The sequence below is a fragment of the Helicoverpa zea genome, chromosome 9 (assembly GCF_022581195.2).
Source record: "Helicoverpa zea isolate HzStark_Cry1AcR chromosome 9, ilHelZeax1.1, whole genome shotgun sequence".
NCBI classification, from domain to species: Eukaryota; Metazoa; Arthropoda; class Insecta; order Lepidoptera; family Noctuidae; genus Helicoverpa; species Helicoverpa zea.
Window position 1 is genome coordinate 11,739,156 of NC_061460.1, and position 20,718 is coordinate 11,759,873.

The 20,718-nt window shown below is 36.0% G+C and overlaps 1 protein-coding gene across 1 annotated transcript in view; it reads left to right on the top strand.

Annotated features, from left to right (window-relative positions):
* LOC124633565 (guanylate cyclase 32E) overlaps nt 1-20,718 on the top strand; it is a 133,774-nt gene that overhangs the window by 39,495 nt on the left and 73,561 nt on the right. The window contains exons 3-6 of the mRNA XM_047168844.1: nt 242-353; nt 2,898-3,089; nt 14,156-14,273; nt 19,774-19,920. Of these exons, the coding sequence (XP_047024800.1) occupies nt 242-353; nt 2,898-3,089; nt 14,156-14,273; nt 19,774-19,920 (569 nt within the window). The remainder of the gene's footprint in view (nt 1-241; nt 354-2,897; nt 3,090-14,155; nt 14,274-19,773; nt 19,921-20,718) is intronic.

Genomic DNA, 20,718 nt, shown 5'->3' on the forward strand with positions numbered 1-20,718 from the left:
AAAGACAATGAGTCAGTGACAATTTGGCGGTGTAACTAGTGGTGTCACATTTTGTAGTTAATTAGTTACTGGTGATGTAACACGTTGGGGCAGGCTTTGTTCAGAAGTGGACGTCGTTCGATTGAAACGACATGTGAGGATCTACTGGCCTTTAAGACGTGGGTAGGATCGCAGGGAAAAGCTAGTAGAAAATATTTACTCACAAAATAAACATTGTTCACCATATTTACATTTGTTTCAGGGTGATGACTCAGATGCGTGATTTAGGAGTGGTGGCGTTCTTCGGACCTGATGGCACATGTCATACGGAGGCGAAGCTAGCTGCAGCCTGGAACCTGCCTCTTATATCTCATGTGAGTTGCATGCAGTAGAATTATTATCTTATAATATATTTTTTTATTTCCCTTTTCTTAATTATAGTTTTTTTTGTGATGCACATTGCATATCTGTTTTTTTTTCTTACATATTCCTTTGTTCATTCGTGGAAAATAGTAGTTTGGGTTACATATAAAATAACAATTATGCGTATTCGTAAAAATTACCACAGAAATTTAGAGATGTGACGGAGACAGAATTAAATCTCAGAAGTCCTTAAAATTGAGTGGCGTTCCAGTATTCGGCCGTAAGCGTCTATAGACTTGATCATTTGATTGCTAAGTGATTGCAATAACTACCGCGGGGTTCTAGGTTCGATTCCTGGGATGACCGTATTTGGCAATATCGAAATCAAAGGTATGGAGCATAAAATCATAGTGGTTATGATGTATACTGGGAAGCAATATCCATTTCAGCCGAAACGGAGGTATTTGGCAAATCAATTTATAATTACTGTTTCGAATACTGCAGCGTTTAAGCATCGATTGAGATCATGCTGTATGTGGAGTGGGTAAAGCGAGTACTTGAGTAGGCTCCGGTGTACCTGCCGGGGCTGTGGGATTGTTCGAAAGTCTTACCAAGGTCCTGGTATATATAGAGCTTAAGAAGGAACATGATGGCTTTTAGTCAGTAAGAGTCTGACATGCCTTTACGCTAGCAGCGTACTCACAGCGGAAGAAAAAATAAATTGGCCTTACCCATGACTTTTCTTAATATGTTTATCCATTCAAATGAGGGATTTGGAGGATTATATTTCCAATTTAAAAGTTCCAAGAACAATTAAATGTGAAAAACATCCCTTTTCCAAGAGGGTGTTAGCTTAAGAAGTGAACGAACCTTTTGCTTAATTGTCTACGTCGTAGGCACGGCTACGCAAACCGTCTACGCCGTAGGCGTTGCTACGAATATTGCTACGGTGTAGGCTTAAATGCTTTAAGCGGCCGTAGCACTCTTGCACACTGCAAATTAAAAAGTCGGCCGACAGTTGACCCGATAATTGACAAAACTTTTTGTTTTAAGAAAATCTTTTGAAAAATATTGCAGTGTGCGTGTACTCTAAGAACTCATCTATCATCTAAGGGCTCATAAATCAGTATAAAGATGAATGGTAGTACGCATAAGTATTACAAATCTATACTAATATTATAAAGAGGAAAACTTTGTTTGTTTGTTTGTTTGGTTGTAATGGATAAACTCAAAAACTACTGGACCGATTTTTAATATTCTTTCACCATTAGAAAGCTATATTATCTGCGAGTAACATAGGCTATATTTTATCCCGGTGCGGGCAGTAGCTCCCACAGGACGCGGGTGAAACCGCGGGAAAACGGCTATATTATATATTTAGCCGGCATCAGATCGGCTAAAAATATTGATTGAATTTACGATGTACTTAAAAATATTAACAGTCTGGTCAAATGTCGGCCGACTGTTTGGTTTGCAGTGTGCAGGCACTGTTAAGCTTTAACTTAAAATATAAATAACAACAAAGTCAAGTTGTTGGCGATTGTTATTTTTTTATGACTTGAACACAATTTTGCACTTTGAGATCGTCCTTCAAAAAGTCAACGCTTGTTTACCTCCCACTTTTAACATCAAGGCATCCGTTATGCGTTGAATATTTTAATATTTTAAATGTCTGTAAGGAGATAGACAGACAGCGAAAATGGTGAAATTTACCAGAAAAACATTTCATCTAAGAAAAAAATCTCAGAATCTATGTATTTATAAACTTGGACTTAAACGCGATACTATACAAAGGTACAATATATTTTTATTTTCCCGACGTTTCGTCTGAATTGCACCGACCGTAGTAACAGGTAGATTAGTCCCAATTCTTCATAAATATGTGTAAAAATCGCGAAAGTTTAAAAACCTTACATCTCAAAATTATTAAAATGTAATAAACCCTTCTAATCTTAATAAAATGAAGTCCTGTAAAGGATCACTCGACGCACGTATTGGAGCTATTAAATTAAATTATTAGTACAAGTATTTAATAAAAGCCAATTAGTTAGCTTTGAAAGGTCGATCAAGGCGAAAAAGGTTTAAGGCATAAGCAAGGTGAAAAATATCTAACAAATAATCTTGTCAAAGAAATACCCAAAAATATCGAAATTCCTTGAATTGTTTAATAATATAATTAAAACAAACTAGTTAAACTTTTAAAAGTAATTTTAAATTAAATAAAAACTAATTAAATATCAAAGCAGGGAATTTAATATTAATGCTTAAGACAAAATACATCACGTTTTATTTCCTTTCAATTACAAATGAAAGAAGGAATATGTTAAGAATTTATATAAAATTCCTTTTGTCATTCCACTAATACCACTATATTTCTATGCCCAAGGCTATACCCATCTGTATCCAAGCCGAATTTTTAAGACCACATATCATACATGTTTTAACGGATTATACTTACATACTTTAACTATTCTACATTGTAAATGTACATAGTTGTAACACATAATATACAATTGTTCCTCCCCCCAATAAAAAAAAACATCCTTTGTCACCAGAAATGCGCCGGTGCTCACGGCTCCTTCGAGAAGGGTTCAGGACTCGGAGCCACCTTCGCCAGGACGTTACCAGCAGCATACAAGGCCAGCAAGTCGGTCATCGCTCTGCTGAAGGCATTTGGTTGGACCAAGTTCGCTATCGTGGCTGGAGATGAGCTAACTGCTGCGGGACAGCAAATGGATGCTATTAAAGTGAGTTTTAACTAATTTTCATCTTTTGGTCTCATATACATTTCTTATGTGATAGTTTATATTATGTATTTTTTTATGGGTTAATATGTTATGTGCTCAATTATGTATTATATTTTATTACTTCTAATAATACTGTGTACATATATCCTCCTCCTCCGAGCCTTTTTCCCAAACTATGTTGGGGTCGGCTTCCAGTCTAACCGGATTCAGCTGAGTACCAGTGCTTTACAAGAAGCGACTGCCTATCTGACCCCCTCAACCCAGTTACCCGGGCAACCCGATACCCCTTGGTTAGACTGGTGTCAGACTTACTGGCTTCTGACTACCCGTAACGACTGCCAAGGATGTTCAATGACAGCCGGGACCTACAGTTTAACGAGCCATCCGAAACACAGTCATTGGTGTCTAAGATATACTTAGAAAGTACATACAAACTTAGAAAAGTTGCATTGGTACTAGCCTGACCTGGAATCGAACCCGCGCCCTCATACTCGAGAGGTTGGTTCTTTGCCCACTAGGCCACCACGACTGTGTACATATATAACAGTATATTATAGGTAAACAAACTCCACAGTATATTTACACATTTATTAATTTGGGAAAACAAAAACGGTACAGTTGAAATTAAGAACTTTTTAATGTGTTATCTGTTAATATACTTGTATTTAGTAATTATTTAACCTCTTTTTTTGAGAAGTAGGTAAAAACAATTATTTGAACTTACTTAACTTGTGCTTCAACTATTGTCCTTATTGAGTAAGTAAGACAAATGATTTCCAAAACGTGTCCCATTGCAAAGAGACCAAATAATAAATAATAATAATAATAAGCCCCGCAGGGCATCTGAGGCGGATGACGGGGAGTAGCGACCCCGCGGGGCTATATATCCGAGTGCTCCAGGGAGAGTATACTGTCCCCCATCTCCGGCTTGCCGGAGTGAAGCATGACGGGGGATAGGTCTCCTGCCTCTTGGCTTGCCTTCATCGGCCGGTCAGAGTGGAGTCGCTAGAGCAAGGTTAGTCCTGCTCGGAGGGTAGGTGCCTCGTGGTAAGTGGCGAGTGGGCCGGTGATGCTGGACCCACAGGGAGCGCGTGATCTGCGTTTAAAGTCCGCCGAGGTATCCTCACCCTTCTCAGCCGCTCATGTCCCTGTTGCCCTCTTGTTGCTTTTCAGTGACTGATTCCCGGGGGCCCAGTAAGTGAGTTGGCGAGTCTCCACCTGCCATTTTAACATGTATTTAATACATTGTCATCGGCAGGTGCCACAGTTCCCGTAGTTTCCCCATTCCTAGTCCATTAGCATCCCATCACAATAGCCCAAGTAGTTTTCATCCATAGTTAGCAATAGTTTAGCACAGAACCGGGGATTGTCCTTGGGTACATTTCTATAGTGTATACGGGGATAATCGTCGGTTTTGTGTCGCCATTTCATTAAAGTTGTCTCAAAAGGGCTTCAGCGTGTTGGCTTCGGCCCCACGTTCGCCTTCCAAAAATCCGGGACTCTGTAGTCCCGTGGTCGGTCAGAGACATAATAATAATAAATAAATAATTTATTCACACAAACTTTTTACAAAAATCCTATTGAAAACCCTGACTTCTGAGCTAAGTAAAAACTTGTGTTACAGAAGTCAGTGCCCTCTTCCAGTTTCTGTTATACAAATTGTGAATAAAAAAGGAAATTAGAAAATTAAAGTAGCTTAACATAAATCTAATAATGGAAGGTTACTTATGAGTGTTTATAGAAGTCTTTGTGAGTGAGTGAGTGAGTGTGTGTGTGTGTGTGTGTGTGCGTGTGTGTGTGTGTGTGTGTAAGTGCGTGTGTTATGTCTGAATATGATAATAGGGAATGTTAATTTGCGAGCAATAGCCTTTCAGTTTGGTCGTAGTTCAATTGAAGTAGCCAGTTTTTAACTTTGATTTTTGTTTCTCGAACGGTAAGTGGATGAATGTTTATTAATTTATTTATTTTATTGTATAAGTAGGATGACCTATAAGATTGTTGTCGTCTAGCCGTAGCCGTCCGACATCTGTCCGGTAAGCAAACGTTTTTAATAACTCGTTTCCTCTTATACTCATTTACAGGACAGGGAGTTTGCTTGTGTTTTTTAGTTATAATTTGGAAAATGTATAATTGTCTAATTGTAAGCAGCTCGCAATTTTCGTACAACTGTTTAGACGGATATCTGAAGGGCTTAAAGGTCATCACTTTTAGTAATGACCTTTGAGCCCTCTCTAACTGCATCATGCGGGTTTTGCAGGCACCACCCCAAACTCCTATGCAGTATCCAAGAATGGATTGAGCTAAGGCATAATATATATTACGGAGAAGCGAGAAGTCCGCGGCGTGTCTGAGTTTTTTGAAAACCCAAATTAACTTCCTAGTACGACACGTCACAACATTTATATGAGGTTCCCAACTTAGCCTCTCATCTAATATAACACCTAAATATTTGACATGTGTAACTTTATTAATAGAAAGACAAGAACAGCCTGTGCCATTAGGATAATTGCAGGAATGAGCTCTGATAGTAATGTTATTAAGGTTGTTTTTGGAAAATGAAAATTGAATGAATGAGGTTTTAGATACATTGAGGGTAAGGAGATTGGTTTCCAGCCACTGGCCAAGACGATGGAGGCCATTCTCGGCAATACGAGTTACCTCTTCCCAAGTCCCACCATGGAATACTATGGCAGTATCATCAGCATACGTAAATATTTTCCCGTTACAGAGTGGTTGGAGACATAAGTCATTGATGTACACCAGGAAGAGACTCGGTCCTAGAATACTGCCCTGAGGAACGCCAAAAACAACATTTTCTTCAGAGCTAACATAACTTCCAATCTTTACCTGTTGTCTACGGTTATATAAAAAGTCTCCAAAAATTTTTAGGGCCGTTCCCCTCACGCCAATGACATCCAGCTTGTTCACAAGTGCTGGAATCGAGACAGTGTCGAAAGCTTTGGCTAAATCCAGGAAAATACCTATACACTTTTGATTTTCGTCAACTTTAGTAGTTACGAAATCGGTAAGTAGACTAACTGCATCATCGGTGCTTTTTGATGTCCTAAAACCAAATTGATTGTTTGCCAAAATACTTTTACTTTCAAGAAAATTAATGAGTCTGCTGTTAAGAGTTTTTTCTAATAGTTTTGAGAGTGAGGACAATACAGAGATAGGCCTATAATTCGACACATCGTCTCGATTCCCGCCCTTGTGCATAGGAGTAATGAGTGCCCTCTTAAACACATCTGGAAAGATACCTTGAGCATAACACAGTTCAAACAGACAAGTCAGAGGAGGGACTATAGTATTTTTGCACAGTTTGAGTAACTGAACTGGAATAGAGTCCCAGCCAGTAGCACAATTGTTTTTAAGGTTTGATATTAAAGCTTCAATTTCAGATTCATCCGGCGGTAAAAGAACTATAGAATTATGGTTGCGAGGGACTTTAAAATTGTAATTAGGTTTACGCGTAACAGTAATGGCATCGGCAAGTTGCTTGCCAATTTGCGAAAAATATTTATTAATGGTGTCAATATTGTTTAAATTAGAATTTAATAAGCCATCCGAGGTCGATTTATCACCAGTGTAGTTAATTATAGCCTTTATTGCTTTCCACGAATCTTTAGGAGTTTTGGCGTTTTGTAGTAAAGACTTTTCGTAGTTAGATTTTAATTTCCTCAACAGAGAATTGCAATAATTCCGGTAACGTTTAAACGTTATTTCTAAGATGTGGTTAGAAGGGCACGTCTTATGTCGTTTATGCAGTCGGTCCCTATGCCTAATACAGCGCAGAAGGCCACCAGTAATCCATGGTTTAAGGATTCTTTTTTTGCAAGTTGTTCGATAGACTTTAGTATTCATATTCACAATGTTAGAGAGTTTATCAACAAAAACAGTAGCGGCATTGTTTGCATCAGAAATAGTGTTAATGAAGGAGAAATCAAGTGCTTCTATTTGACTAACGCACGCTTTTATGTCTAATTTAATTACACTACAGTTCTTGTTTACAATTCTACGCTGGGACATGCCCAATGAGATAATAACAGGTAAATGGTCTGTTATGCAGGAGTCAATAACACATACAGTTGCAGGATACATAGTTTTCATCATGCAGTGGTCGAGGCAGTTAAGCATTCTGGTGGGATAAGTATGAGCAGGTAATATCCCAAATTCTGCCAATAGGTTCAAATACGACGAGCTGCATCTGTCTGTGTTATTAATTTTAATATCAATATTAATATCTCCGATTAGAAATACGTTTTTATTAGAATTCATTGGGCGTAGAATATTATCCAGCGAGTCAAGAAAACTATCCAGGCATAGTATGGACGGCGACCTGTATACAGCCAATATAAGTATATCGGGTTCAATGTGCAACAATAAAAAATTGGCTCCAGAGTAATCCGGCTCCACCACAGAACACTTAATCGATTTCCTAACGTATATAACGATACCATCGCTTTTATTCAAATATTTTTTAGAAATATATGTGTTATAGTTATCAATAGATGGGACATTTTTATTAGCGTGAAGCCAACACTCCGTTAAAATAATGACGTCATTTTCAAATGCTAGACTGTGTAATAAAACTAATAGATTGTCTAAGTTTTTGTATATACTACGAATGTTAAGGGAAAAAATATTTAATGACTTGTTGTTATTACCAATGAGAGTATTACACGTCAAAGTATCGCAATTATAAGCCGAAGCAATAGTTATTTTGTCCACTTCTGTAGACGTGTTTATGATCGAATGAGTCATTGTAGAAAGAAATAAAACGTAGTTCTAAATATCAAATTGTGAACTAACCATATGTTGGTACCTGCTATGCGATAACCACGAATATTAAACTCCCTTTTATTTAACATTGTATATACGCTGTATAGATGTAAAAATATCAACTTTGTATTTGTTGTGACTACACGAGTGATATGAATAACTGAGTTATAGTGATTTGTGTAAAAGGTTAATAATATGGAGTGAATACATAGTGAAATAGTTATATTTCTAGTTATATAAACAGTATATAACAACAAGCATCCCTGTGCATTACGATGTGAATATAGATGTAACATATTAGTTTTGTGTTTGTTGTGGGTGTGAGAGTAATTGAAGTGTTTGAGATTTAGTGTATAGTGTAAAAGTATAACATGGGGTAGCAACAAATTACAATAATTATATGACAAAGTAATAATAACAAAAGAAGTACAATAACTGATTCCTAGTCACTTATTTGGCCGGAGAATGTCTATGTCCTCATCTTTTCGTATTAGAATTTGCTTCTTACCCTCATCTTGTCGGAGAAAAATCCTTCCGTATGACGTCCAGCAGTACTTATAGGCATTGTCTTTGGCAAATGTACGTGCGAGATAAAATAAACGTTGAGCCTTTGGGGTTAACTTTTCAGAGACATAGATAGGTTTTACAGGGCCTTCAAGCTTTAGATGAGTTGTGTTCAGTTTACACGTTTTATTTCTGCTATTGAATTGCCGTGCTCCTTTTATTATAGTTTCCTTGGTGACAGCGCTTGAGAACTCCACGATTATTTGTGACGATGACGGGTCATCTTTTTTGTAGATGCGGAACACATCTTTAATATCATGGGTTTGGATCGGCGTGTTAATGGCAGTAGCTGTTGACTTCACAAGCTCACAGAGATCGGTTTTGCTTTCGCCAGATCTTTTGGGCACATTTTTTATTTCAATTCTGGTGGAGTGTAGCTGTCTTTCTAGATTTTCTACAGATTCTTCCAGACGTTGAATAAGGCAACGGTCAGACCGACGTTCCGATTCTAATTGACCTATTTTTAAGATCAAATCATCGTACTGCTTAGATATAAAGGCAATGCTGGTTTTTATGTCGTCATTTTGGGTACTAATTGCGGATAACGATGCCTGCAACACCGCATACTTCGACTCAGACTGTGCAGTAGCCTTAGCAATCAATTGACGGATCTCCTCCATACAGGTAGGCTCATCTTCCCATTTGCGTTTGAACCTAGTGGTAACGTTCTCATGCTCAATTGCACTAAGGTTTGGCGTTGACCCTGATTGGATTATCGCCGAAGAAAGGACGTTTCTTACGACAGTTTCTTTCTTAGAAGTCGTGTTGGGAGGTGTATGCTGTAGAGACATGGCAAGGTTTGTGTGATGTATTGCCCGTAATGTAGTAAACAGCTGATTCCAATAAGCGGTCGCCGCACGCGCAGGTAACAAATGTCGATGTAGTATTGAATGAACAGCACAAAGACGCACACTCCACGAGTAAGCGAGATGGCAATTATGAAGTACGTACTGTTCTCGCGGGGGCGAAGGCGGTACGGGGGGAGCGCGGGATGCTCACACTGCACGATCAATTAGCGTCGTTTCGTAGTTACGATGTTCAACACTTTCATCAATAGCCTAAGTGCGATATTACTTTGCACGGAGATAGCTACTTAAAAAATAATTTTAGGTTAATATTGACACACGTCCGCTCTCAAGCACGGTTCTGGGCGAAGGGGAATGAATGTGATTGTCTTTGAAAAGCAAAATAATCATTTTGATGGAAGTTGAATGACTGAAATCAGCCTCAGACTAGAGTACCAATAGATCTCTTCGTAATCAGTGAAGTAAATGAAACGTAATATCCAATAAATTAAATACGAAAGCGAATTTCTACTTGAATGGCCTCGATATTTTTTTCAAGACTTTAAAAGGAAAAATTATGGATTTTACAGTAAATTAGTTGAAGGTAGTCGATATTGAATTTTGTATATTTGTAGTAGGTATATTAATTTTATAAACACGATTTATTTAAATTTTGAATTGATGACAATAATTACGCGTCTTGAATATGAAGTTTGTTTAATACCAATGCCAATCAATTCTCAGTTACTGTATCGTCTCATGGGGATCTGCAGCTAAATCTCATATGATGAAAATCGAACGTGCACAGCGTGCTCTGCTTAAAGTTGCATACAGGAGACCGTATAGATACCGCACTAATTTACTTTACGCAGAAGCTAAGGTGCTGAGAGTCAGGCAGCTATACATTCTCTCAACTACGTTGCGATTTCACAAAACGTCACTAAACAGCTGCAGATCTCAGCAACGCTCCAGTCGTCTGGTGAACTGGGATAAACCCCATATTAATAAATCTTTTGGAAGAAGATCGTTTGCTTTCATGGGCCCTCATCTGTACGCTAAAGTAAATAAAACCCTCAAAATTCTAAAGCTAACAAAAAAAAACTGCTCTAAAGTAATCTCCCTTTGGCTACTCAGTCTGGATTATGATCAAACAGGGAACGTCTTAAAGATATTGTCATAAGAAGAGTAAAATATCAACAATAAACACATAAGTAAACGAGTAAGCATCACACTAACACTTGCAATCACTCTTACGTTTCTCACATGCACTCACACACTTAACATTACATTACACTCGCCACACCTCCCACACCACACTTCCCACACCACACTTCCCACACTACATTCACTACATCACACACATTACTACACTACCGAAACTACTCAATTTAATGTTTTATTTAATTTGTAAATCTTAAAATCATAAATAATGTAAACTATTGTCTTTGTTACTGTACTCACCTTATGGTCACGGATTGAAAGAGACTGGACCCCACAACACAGGGAATCCTAGTGTAGGGTTCAAGGCTTCATCCATTTGCAAAAAACTATTGAGACAATAAATTATTTTTATTTATTTTTATTTATTTGTATGTTCCCAAGTGAGCGACACGAAAGTTTCGCCCTACAGCAGTTTAAAGAGCGTCCCGTGGAAACTATTCCACGCACAAGGATGAAAAATATCCTTTAGCTTTTCTCGATAAATAGGCTACTTGAAATAATTTTCAAATTGTAATAGTAATTTCTGAAATAAGCGTGTTTAAGTAGTGTCACAAACAAACTTCAGCTTTATAAGGTAAGTAAAGATTACTTTCCAGCCTAAGTTTACTTATCTGCTGGAACAAAATTGGGGTAGTTTGTAAAATCTGAACATTTTCTTAAATTAAATTTATTTTGTCTCCAAATTCCACCAAGTTGAATTTTATTTAACTCCCGTAAGACTAAAATTTGGTACTTTATATACAGAGGCGTATTATGGAAATATCAAATTGCCTAAACAAAGATGGCCTTACTACAAAAACTTTAACCCCTGTTTTACACTTGTCTAAAAAATTTGTGGCTGCAAAATGAACCATATGTCAACGTCATAATTTGACATTTTTTTAGACAAGGCATAAACTGACGTTTAAAAGTTTTTGTGGTAAGACGGAGAATGTCCATGTAACATACTAAGGCTGAACAGCTTGTGTCTTCGATTTATGAGCTAATATCAATAAATTACTAAGTCAATTTGAAAAAATATTTAAGCCGTAGAAGAATGTAGATAGATGGAGAGGAAGAGGAAGACCTAAGAAAAGATGGATGGATTGCCTGAAAGATGATATGAATAGGAAGGGAGTGAGTGTCAGTATAACGAGTGACAGGGGAAAATGGAAGAGGACGACATCTTGCGCCGACCTCAAATAAAATTGGGAACAGGGCAGGAGGAAGAAGATTTAAGCCGTTCAAGGTTATTACCTATTCGGTTACGTGAAGTTGTCCCTCAGCAACACGAATACCTAAATAGTTTTATATAAAGCGACTTCTTGACAGTAAGGTATTTTCTTCCCTGGAAACAATTTTCATAAGATATTACTTATTAAAAATATTTGGATATCTTTGTGATCCAAGTTCCATACTACTATTATTTCCTTTAGAGCTTTACAGATTTTAATATGATTGAAAACTATAGCAGTATTAATTTTATTCCAGGATTTTTCACGTAGGTATTTCAGTTATATTCATTCTTGTTGCTCTTTTATCCAATACCTGAACAGAATTTGGATACCCCCAAAAGCCTAGACTTCCACAGACAATCCCCAGGGTCGCATTCATCTTGAAATTCGTTCAAAAGTTTAACTTTGAAAGTATGTCAAAGACACATTCTCATTTCAATAGTAATGATTCTTTCTTTTAGTTTTTAAGCCAACTATCAATGTGAAATTATGTTTTTGGTCATTTTGTGTTACTCCCTTAAAAAAATAAACATCGCTCTTTGTTGTCTCATTTAAAATACGAAGTTAACTCCGTCTCTTAAAACTCCTAACCACAGATATATTTGAAAAACAGACCGTAATGTACCAGGTTAAAACCGCCAGCGGAAGTTAGTCTCGACATAAATATGTATGTATGTGGTCTAAATAGCCCAATGAATAGCAGAACGTATTATGCCTATCATTGAATATGCGTAAAATATTAAATGATTGTTTGTCCGACTGCAAAATAGAACATCATTTAATAACCGACCGAACGATTACATTCATGAAAATTCATGATTTAAATGTTTCACCATTCGTCCTAATAATTCGTTATTGATGCTTCGGTGGGCTCCCTAAAATATTACAGAGTGATCACGGAGAGAGTTACAGAGAGGCCAATTCAAAGTTACTTATATGACTCTTTAAAACGCACAAATACTGTTACTCAACAACAACATTATACTGTTACTCACAAATTAACGTGTGTTCATAATTGTACCCAGACATGTTTAATTTTAAAATTTAATATGATAAACCATGTAAACAAATTTATTGCAAAAAAAGGTAATTTAATAATATTCATAGTTTAAAATAACTGGTACATCATTTAGGGTTTTTCAGAGACTCATTTTATGAAATGATGGCAACAGGGAAGTTGTTGAATAATAACTTAAGAATGCTTTGCCATTTTCAAAAAGTGACATTAAATCAAGAAGGTTCCGAAAGAAAATTCAATATCATTATAAGGGGACGAAAATAATTCTGATTATATACACATCGAGAGATATACATTGAAGATAATAGAAGTTAACATAAAACCTACCCTAAAATGTTACTATATACTTATGTAGTTTACAGTAAAAAATAATTAGGACATCAAGTCAGAGGAAACTAGATGATGGTGTAAACTTTGCTACCATTAACCATTCACAGGCTCTATTTAAAGTTACTTGAAGCTTTAATTAGGTCTTACTAACAAAAATAACTTGGAAAACCTTCTACTTAACATCAACACACCGAGGTATAAATAAACATTTAAGTTTCAAGTTGAATATACATTTACTTCAGTAAAGTTATAGTTGGTTTTGGAGAAACAAACAAGGTTATGCGACAAAAAAACATAACCAGATTATTCGCTCACTAGGATAAAAGGTTACATAAGGCTCTCAGGAAAAGATCTCCATAAATCGGTTATCTCAAACAAAATGATTATTCATATAGAACACACATTTGTTTCTGAGATTAGCGCGTTTGCAAGTAAACAAACTTAATTTTGGGATAGAGAGCTGCATTCTCATTTTTTTAAAATATGATTTTCATAGTGGCTTCATATAAGTATTTTGTAAAACAATACATCACAAGTACAATAATGCGAGTTCGGTATTTTTTTAATTGCCAGAAAACACGTGTTAGCTAAACAGTAAAATTTTACTATAGAGTCGTTTTTCAGGCCGTTGCCCGTTAATGAATGCCATTAACCCATTTCTTAAGTCATCCTTGTCTCAACGGCGGAGCAATAACGCCTAAAGCGAGATTTACCTAGTTCAATGAAATACAAGAGTATGTTTAGAGTAATGGCTGTAAAATATTATGTAGAGAAATGTACTAAACAATTTATGCTTACTAATAATATTACAGAGGTAACGCAATAAATACCGAATAATTTTTTATGAAACTTGCTAGTAATACTTAGCGTATACTTGCGTTAGAATAACATATAGGCTACTTTCTATCCCTGTCCGAGAAATAGTTCCCAGAAGGATCAGGGGGAGCCGCGGGAAACAACTGGTTTGTTTATAACTCGAAGGATTTGACGGTTCTATCAGCCACGATTCACGAAAAATTGCCTTTATTGCATGCCTAGCGCAATGAAGTTTTGGTAAACAAATCAAATAGAGCAGTCTATGAACTCAGTTCTAAGAACAACTATATTCGCCAATTCAATTATTATTCATACATATGTGGTATTTGTTCTCAGGAACTGGCGCAGTCGAACGATATGGTGATCACGGCTGAGCATCGCTTCGCCGACTACATTCCCAAACACATATCTGATATGGAGAGGATTGTGGATCAGACTTATGATAAGACTAGAGGTTGGTTTTATATTTATTTTAATTGTATTTTTGATAAATATTATACTATTATTTTGCTCCTTGTAAAGCACTGGTACTCAGCTGTATACGGGTGGACTGGAAGCCGACGCCGACATACGTAGTTAAGAAAAGGCAAGGCAGATGATAATTTTGCTACCCAAGCATGGTTTTCCTAAAGATAATGGCATGACTCCATCGGCGTGCGTGCACTGTGATATACTACGCTTTTTTGTTTACTCTCCCTAGCAAATAGTAACAAATTGAGTGCGTACATTTTTTAAATTTCTGTGAAGTTGCAACCTTTGAGCGCGAACACATGCTGGATATGCGACCCGCGCTGGCGTGTTTTTTTTTTTGCTAGCAAACGGTGTTGAAGTCATTCCATTAGTCTTTTGGCTGTTGATTATTACAACCTCAGAGTAATGTTGAAGTAATTACATAAATTATATTGAAGTTAAATTAGACTAGTAATTAAAAAAATCGCGTGCTTCTAACCACGTTCGTACCAACAACACATTCCTTTTATATGTAGTCGTGTAAAAAAAAATTGAAGCACCAACATTTTGGAGTGTGAAATACGCACGACTCGAGAATATAATTTCGCTCTAAATAAATGATATATTTAACAAAGGTGCGAGATTTAACCAACCGTAATTTATGATTCTGAATACCATCTGATGAAATATGTCATTATACCGCGAAGCCTTTTGCAACCGGTATTATAATTTTGATTTATTTTACGAGTTAGCGAAATGTCAAATACAATGTCAGACATACATACATCATTCGGAGATCCATTCGTCAGAAAGAAGTCAAATCGAGTCTGGAACTCAAAGGGGAATTGGAGAAGAACAGTTCGGTTCTACTCAGTAAGTATTTGATATGCTCGCTCACTCTGTTAAAATAATCAGCTGCATATTTCGATTTCTATATATAACACTTCTTGCCTATAGTATCTTGAACCTACAGCATGTAACAATTTTATTAATAGGCCTGGATTTCTTTAGTTTTATCTACTAGATGAACATACTATAAAATGTGATAGTATATGCAGATGCAACTCTTTACTTTCTATGCTGCAATGAATTTGTTCCCCTTGACAAAACCTAGTTTACATAAGAACATTTGTAGCAATTGTATAGTGGTTGCACTATACAATTGCTACAAATTATATTTCAAACAATAATAATTAACTCTAAGCAAATCAGTACCTATCATAATTGTCCTATTTAGAACCCTCTGATTTACAACCCCTGTGATCTCAGTATTTAACCATCAGTCATGAATCCTTGTTTCAGTTTTCGGGGGCTCTTCATCAAACTTCAGGCCTCTTTGACCAACGCTTTTGAGTAAAGGTCGAAGGGTGCTTGAAAGCTCTGTTCAATTCTGGTGACCGATTTTCGTTTGATGTTTATTTGAGTTCATGGTTACGTGACGATGATATCTAGAACAAAATATTACTACCCCTATTGCCTGACTAAGACTATTACAAACTAAGATTTTTTTTAATTTCAATTAAATCTTTGCCACTTCTACTTGTTTGGTACTGAAATCTCAAAAGGTCCTTCGGATAATTCTACACTATTAAAAATATTTATTAAAGAGTTTACGAACTTGATTAAAAATAATTTATTTCAAACCCAAATTGAATTTTTCAAGTTCAATCTTCAGATTAAAACATCTCGAAGTGATGCTGTGCAAAGGTCAGTAAAATTTAATTGAACGAAACTGTCGAGTGAATGATAAATGCTGTTTGCTTTGTAAATTGAAATAAGTTTAAATTATTGCGGCGGCGAAATTATTGGCGAAAATTCTCACCACAAGTTGTCGTATGGTAAGAAAGTGCTGGTAGAAGGTGAGTTTATAACAAGACTTGAATCAACCGAGTTTGGGATTAAATGGCTTACTGATCTTTTCCGTCCAATAGCAGAACAATATCAAAAATACGGTTTACTTTGTCTACAACCAACTCTTAATGTGCACCGTATTTTTACTTTCAAAACGTACCTTAGATTCTAAGGCTTAGAATATTCAAGCTTTCCTCATGTTGCGATAAAATTAAGGTTTATTTTATTTGGTTAGTTACCTGTCGCTACCTATTCTATTCCACCTTTTCAGCTTATATTATTTTTTTTTCTGCCACTCCTTATATACATACATCTCAATTTTGTAATTTCAATTCGGCATGGAGATCTGACATCTCTGCAATGATAAAAGGCTGAATTAAGATGATGATGAAGAATGAGTTTTCTGCTTTTAACTTCGTATTTTACCGTGACCTACGTTGTATTTAAGTTTATAAACGAGTGTCATGGCTCCGATAGGCTGAATTCAAGTGCAAGGGCAGAATGAAAGGCGTAAATATGAACCGGTCGTAATTAATTCATATCAATAAGTGATTGGGTTTTCATTCATGGAATTTAATGATGGTAGATTGTGTCTTTTTATGTCTGGGTGTGATGAATATTAATAAAAAACCGTTCCATCTATACTAATATTATAGAGCTGAAGAGTTTGTTTGTTTGTTTGAACGCGCTAATCTCAGGAACTACTGGTCCGATTTGAAAATTTCTTTCAGTATTAGATAGCCCATTTATCGAGGAAGGCTATAGGTTATTTTTTATCCGGTACGGGAAGTAGTTCCCACGGGATGCGGGTGAAACCGCTGGCAGAAGCTAGTTATTTATAAAACGGACAAAAATATCACGTTTGTTGTATGGGAGCCCCCCAAAATATTTATTTAATTCTAGTTTTCAGTATTTGTTGTTATAGTGACAACACAGCACATCATCTGTGAAAATTTCAGTTTCAACTCTTTATCTATCATGGTTCATGAAATACAGCCCGGTGACAGACGGACGGAGTGATGGGCGGACAGAGGAGCGAAATCAATAGGGTCCCGTTTTACCCTTTGGGTACGGAACCCTAAAAATTGGAGGTGTAGTTTTTGATTAATGGATTGCTGTTAGATCTATAAGTGGAGTTAGTTTTGATTCGTTTACAGCTCCATAGTTTATTGAACAGAATAGTTCTTAGAATAGAATATACAAAACAATAAAAAGTTTTCAAAACTGTAATTCGACTCCGAATACCAAACATATAATTGGCTATCATTTTTTGTTTCATAAAATGAATTCAGTTAAATAAAATTTCGTATATGAACTCCGAAATATGCGCTGAATAACTAGAAAAAACTAGTTTCAGTTCTAGTTTAAGGTCAAAATTGTTTGGCATATTTTTTCATACATATTTTTGCAAGATTATCCAGCTGCTATATAGAAGTGAAATATAAATATAAATGAAGCATTTTTCTACTGTATTAGACTACCTGCACACTGCAGATTAAACAGTCTGTTTCTTTTAGTCGTGAATTCTATCAAATATTTTAGTCGACCTGATACCGGCCAAACGCCTAATCGTTGCAATGTGTCTTCTCTCGAGAGACTAAAAGTCTGCAGAGTACCCATTCTTACTCAAGTTAACAGCGGTTTCCTACAGTATGTGTGAAAAATTAAAACAAGTTACTACCTACCTTATAAAACTCGGTGTGTATTACAAGTATGTGATGTTCGCTTGTTCAAAAGCAATTTTCTTTTTCTGCGAAAGTACTGAAGTGAAGAAATAAAAGGATTTTATTATTGGTTGTTCTTTTATAAAAATGTTTTGTGTGTCATATTGCAAAGGCTTTGGTAGATGTCGTTTTTTTTGTCGTACTGAGTTGGCATTTCAGACTTTTAGTCCAGTTCACTTTCAGGTTTTTACTTCTTATGATATTGAAAATAGGTCTTTTTATAACTTTCTCATATAATATTTTTTCAGAGTTTTTTTTTAGTAAAGTACCACTATTTACGTATAGATAGATATAAATAGCTACCAGAATATGCTCAAGAAGCTAAAAAAAAACATATAGAATTAATTTAACTATATATAGTCGAGGAACTAACTACTAACTTTCGCTTGTTGCATTTTGTCCTAAATAATCGTACCCTTCTTTTTCCCCAACAAAATGACACCATAGACAAAATTACTTTTATTAAGTCATCGCGCACCTAATTTTCCCCCGCAAAGTGTGACCATAGAGAAAGTTTACCACCTCAATAATGACACGAAGTCTCTGTTATAAGAGTACAGTAGACTGCACATCAGGGGTAACTGTCATGCATCTTAACTCAATAGTAATAAGTACGATTTTCCTATAAAACTGTTACCACTGACCTGAAGTTGACTGTACAAACTTCTTAGGTATTGTAGTTCGCAAGGAGTTTGCACCCTGATTAAATTGCAAGCGGTGGCGGGAAGCAGGCTTGTATGTCAGTTTAGTATTTCATTGAACTAGCGTTGTATGTGTGACCCACTTTTACTGGGAATTGCATAAGAAAATAGCTTGCGGCTGCTGTAAAAGAGTTGCTGTGGTTTCAGAGTGGTTGAATGGAATCTAATTAGTTATTGTCACCGGATATAATAATAAATAATAAATAAAACGAATATCGGTAGTTTCGGAGCCTTTGCGATACAAGCAAACATAAAAGTTGATAAGAGATATGATTAAAAAAATTAAAGCAATAATCTCATGAGACTGGCAGAAAAAAAAAAAACAAAATTATCTCGCCTTGCATTTTAATGATTCAAAAAAGTCCTAGTCGTCTAATTCAGTTAATATATTTTTGTTATACGTGTTGGTTGAGTTATAAATAACGAAGTCTTATGATGGCTGATTACTCAATTTCAAAGTAATCCATCATTTCGTTTTTCCTCATATTTATTTCAGATGTTATTATGTTTTTACACGCAGTTACAGCCTTATGAAGGTAACACATATGTCATATTATTATTTGGAATATACATGGCTTTGTCAGCTTTGTCTAGCCTGCCTAATTTCTAGGGTTTACAAACACACAATTACAAGTAATCATTTTGAGAAACAACTTTCTCAATCAGAAATCGGAAATTTTATTTGCTAGAAACATGGTAGGATATTACAAGATGTTACAATAGTTCTAAACATTTCTGTAGGATCAAGGGTAGAAACCGCCAGACAATAATGTCGTCGAGATCCATTCTCGTTCACAGTAGCCACGGCTAGCTACGCAGGACATATTTTAATGCACTAGCTGTTTCCCGAGATTGCTCTCAGATTCCATGGAAACGACTTCCCGTAACCGCATAAGAAATAAAATAATGTCTCCTCTTGATATGAGTAAAGGCAGGCTGAAATGCATACTGCACAGTGTCTTTGTATGAAACGTACGAACTTGTATGTCGACTCATACAAAAACAATGTACGTTTACACACACAAGTATAACTTTTACGCTTTCCTGAAATAAAACATCTATTCACTATAACACAAACGGTTTATTAAAATTTCGCGATTTGCACACATTTTTCTAAACAATTGAGACTCAAACGCGATAAGTTACTTCAAAAAGCTTTACATTTCGGCCGAGTAAAACCGACCATGGTCACACTATAACCCTCTAATTTTATGCTTCTTGTCCGCAGTATACGTGTTCCTGGGTGAGCACATAGCGCTGGTGGACTTCATGAAGGTACTCCAGCGGCGTGATCTCCTCACCACGGGAGAGTATGCCGTCGTCGCTGTTGATGACGAGATATATGACCCGAGCATCGCTGCGATTACTCATGCAGGTGAGTTGGGGAGAAAATGTACCTTATGATGAGATGTGTTAGAGTGATTTTTGAATGAATAGGTAATATCGCTGTTACTTGTGAGATAAATTCCCATAGAAAAAGATAAAAAAACCTTTCATATTAATAATATTTATTTGCATTCCACAATGTACACGCTGTAGGGTATAGCCAAATGCTTAAAGCTTGTGAACGCTGTAGGGTGTAGAAAAATAAAATGATGATGATGTTGTGTATAGTATATGGATGGTTATTTTTAAAAGATATCAACGTAATGACTAAAAATGTTTAATACATGCTTTACCTTAAGGTACGCCTTAAATGGACGATTTGTGTATAATAATGCAAAATTCTGTTTTTAAAACAATTTATTTTAAAAAATATGATGTGCTTTTCCAGGACGTGAATTCTATCTAGGTACTATCCAAAGTAAAATCAAAAACTACTCACAGATTTTCTCTTCCTCTTCCAAACTCTGAATTTAGTATTACCAGAATTCCTCTTCTAACCATAACAGCTTGTAGAATATATTCATTTGAACTAATGTCGTGGCCGTTGGACCGCGCTGCGCTAACCATAAATGCTGTTTAGCTCAGCTCGTGTATTTTACTATTAGAATAGGTTTAGATTTCTGTATTGTAATTGTTTGTATGAATGGGAACTTTTGGGTCAAGTGTAAATAATATTAAGCTTATGTGGTATTACAGACAAAAAAAATAACAGGTGATATCTTACATTAGGTACATATTAATAATATCGTATATGTCTATTATCACTATATTTATGATTTTGTTAAAA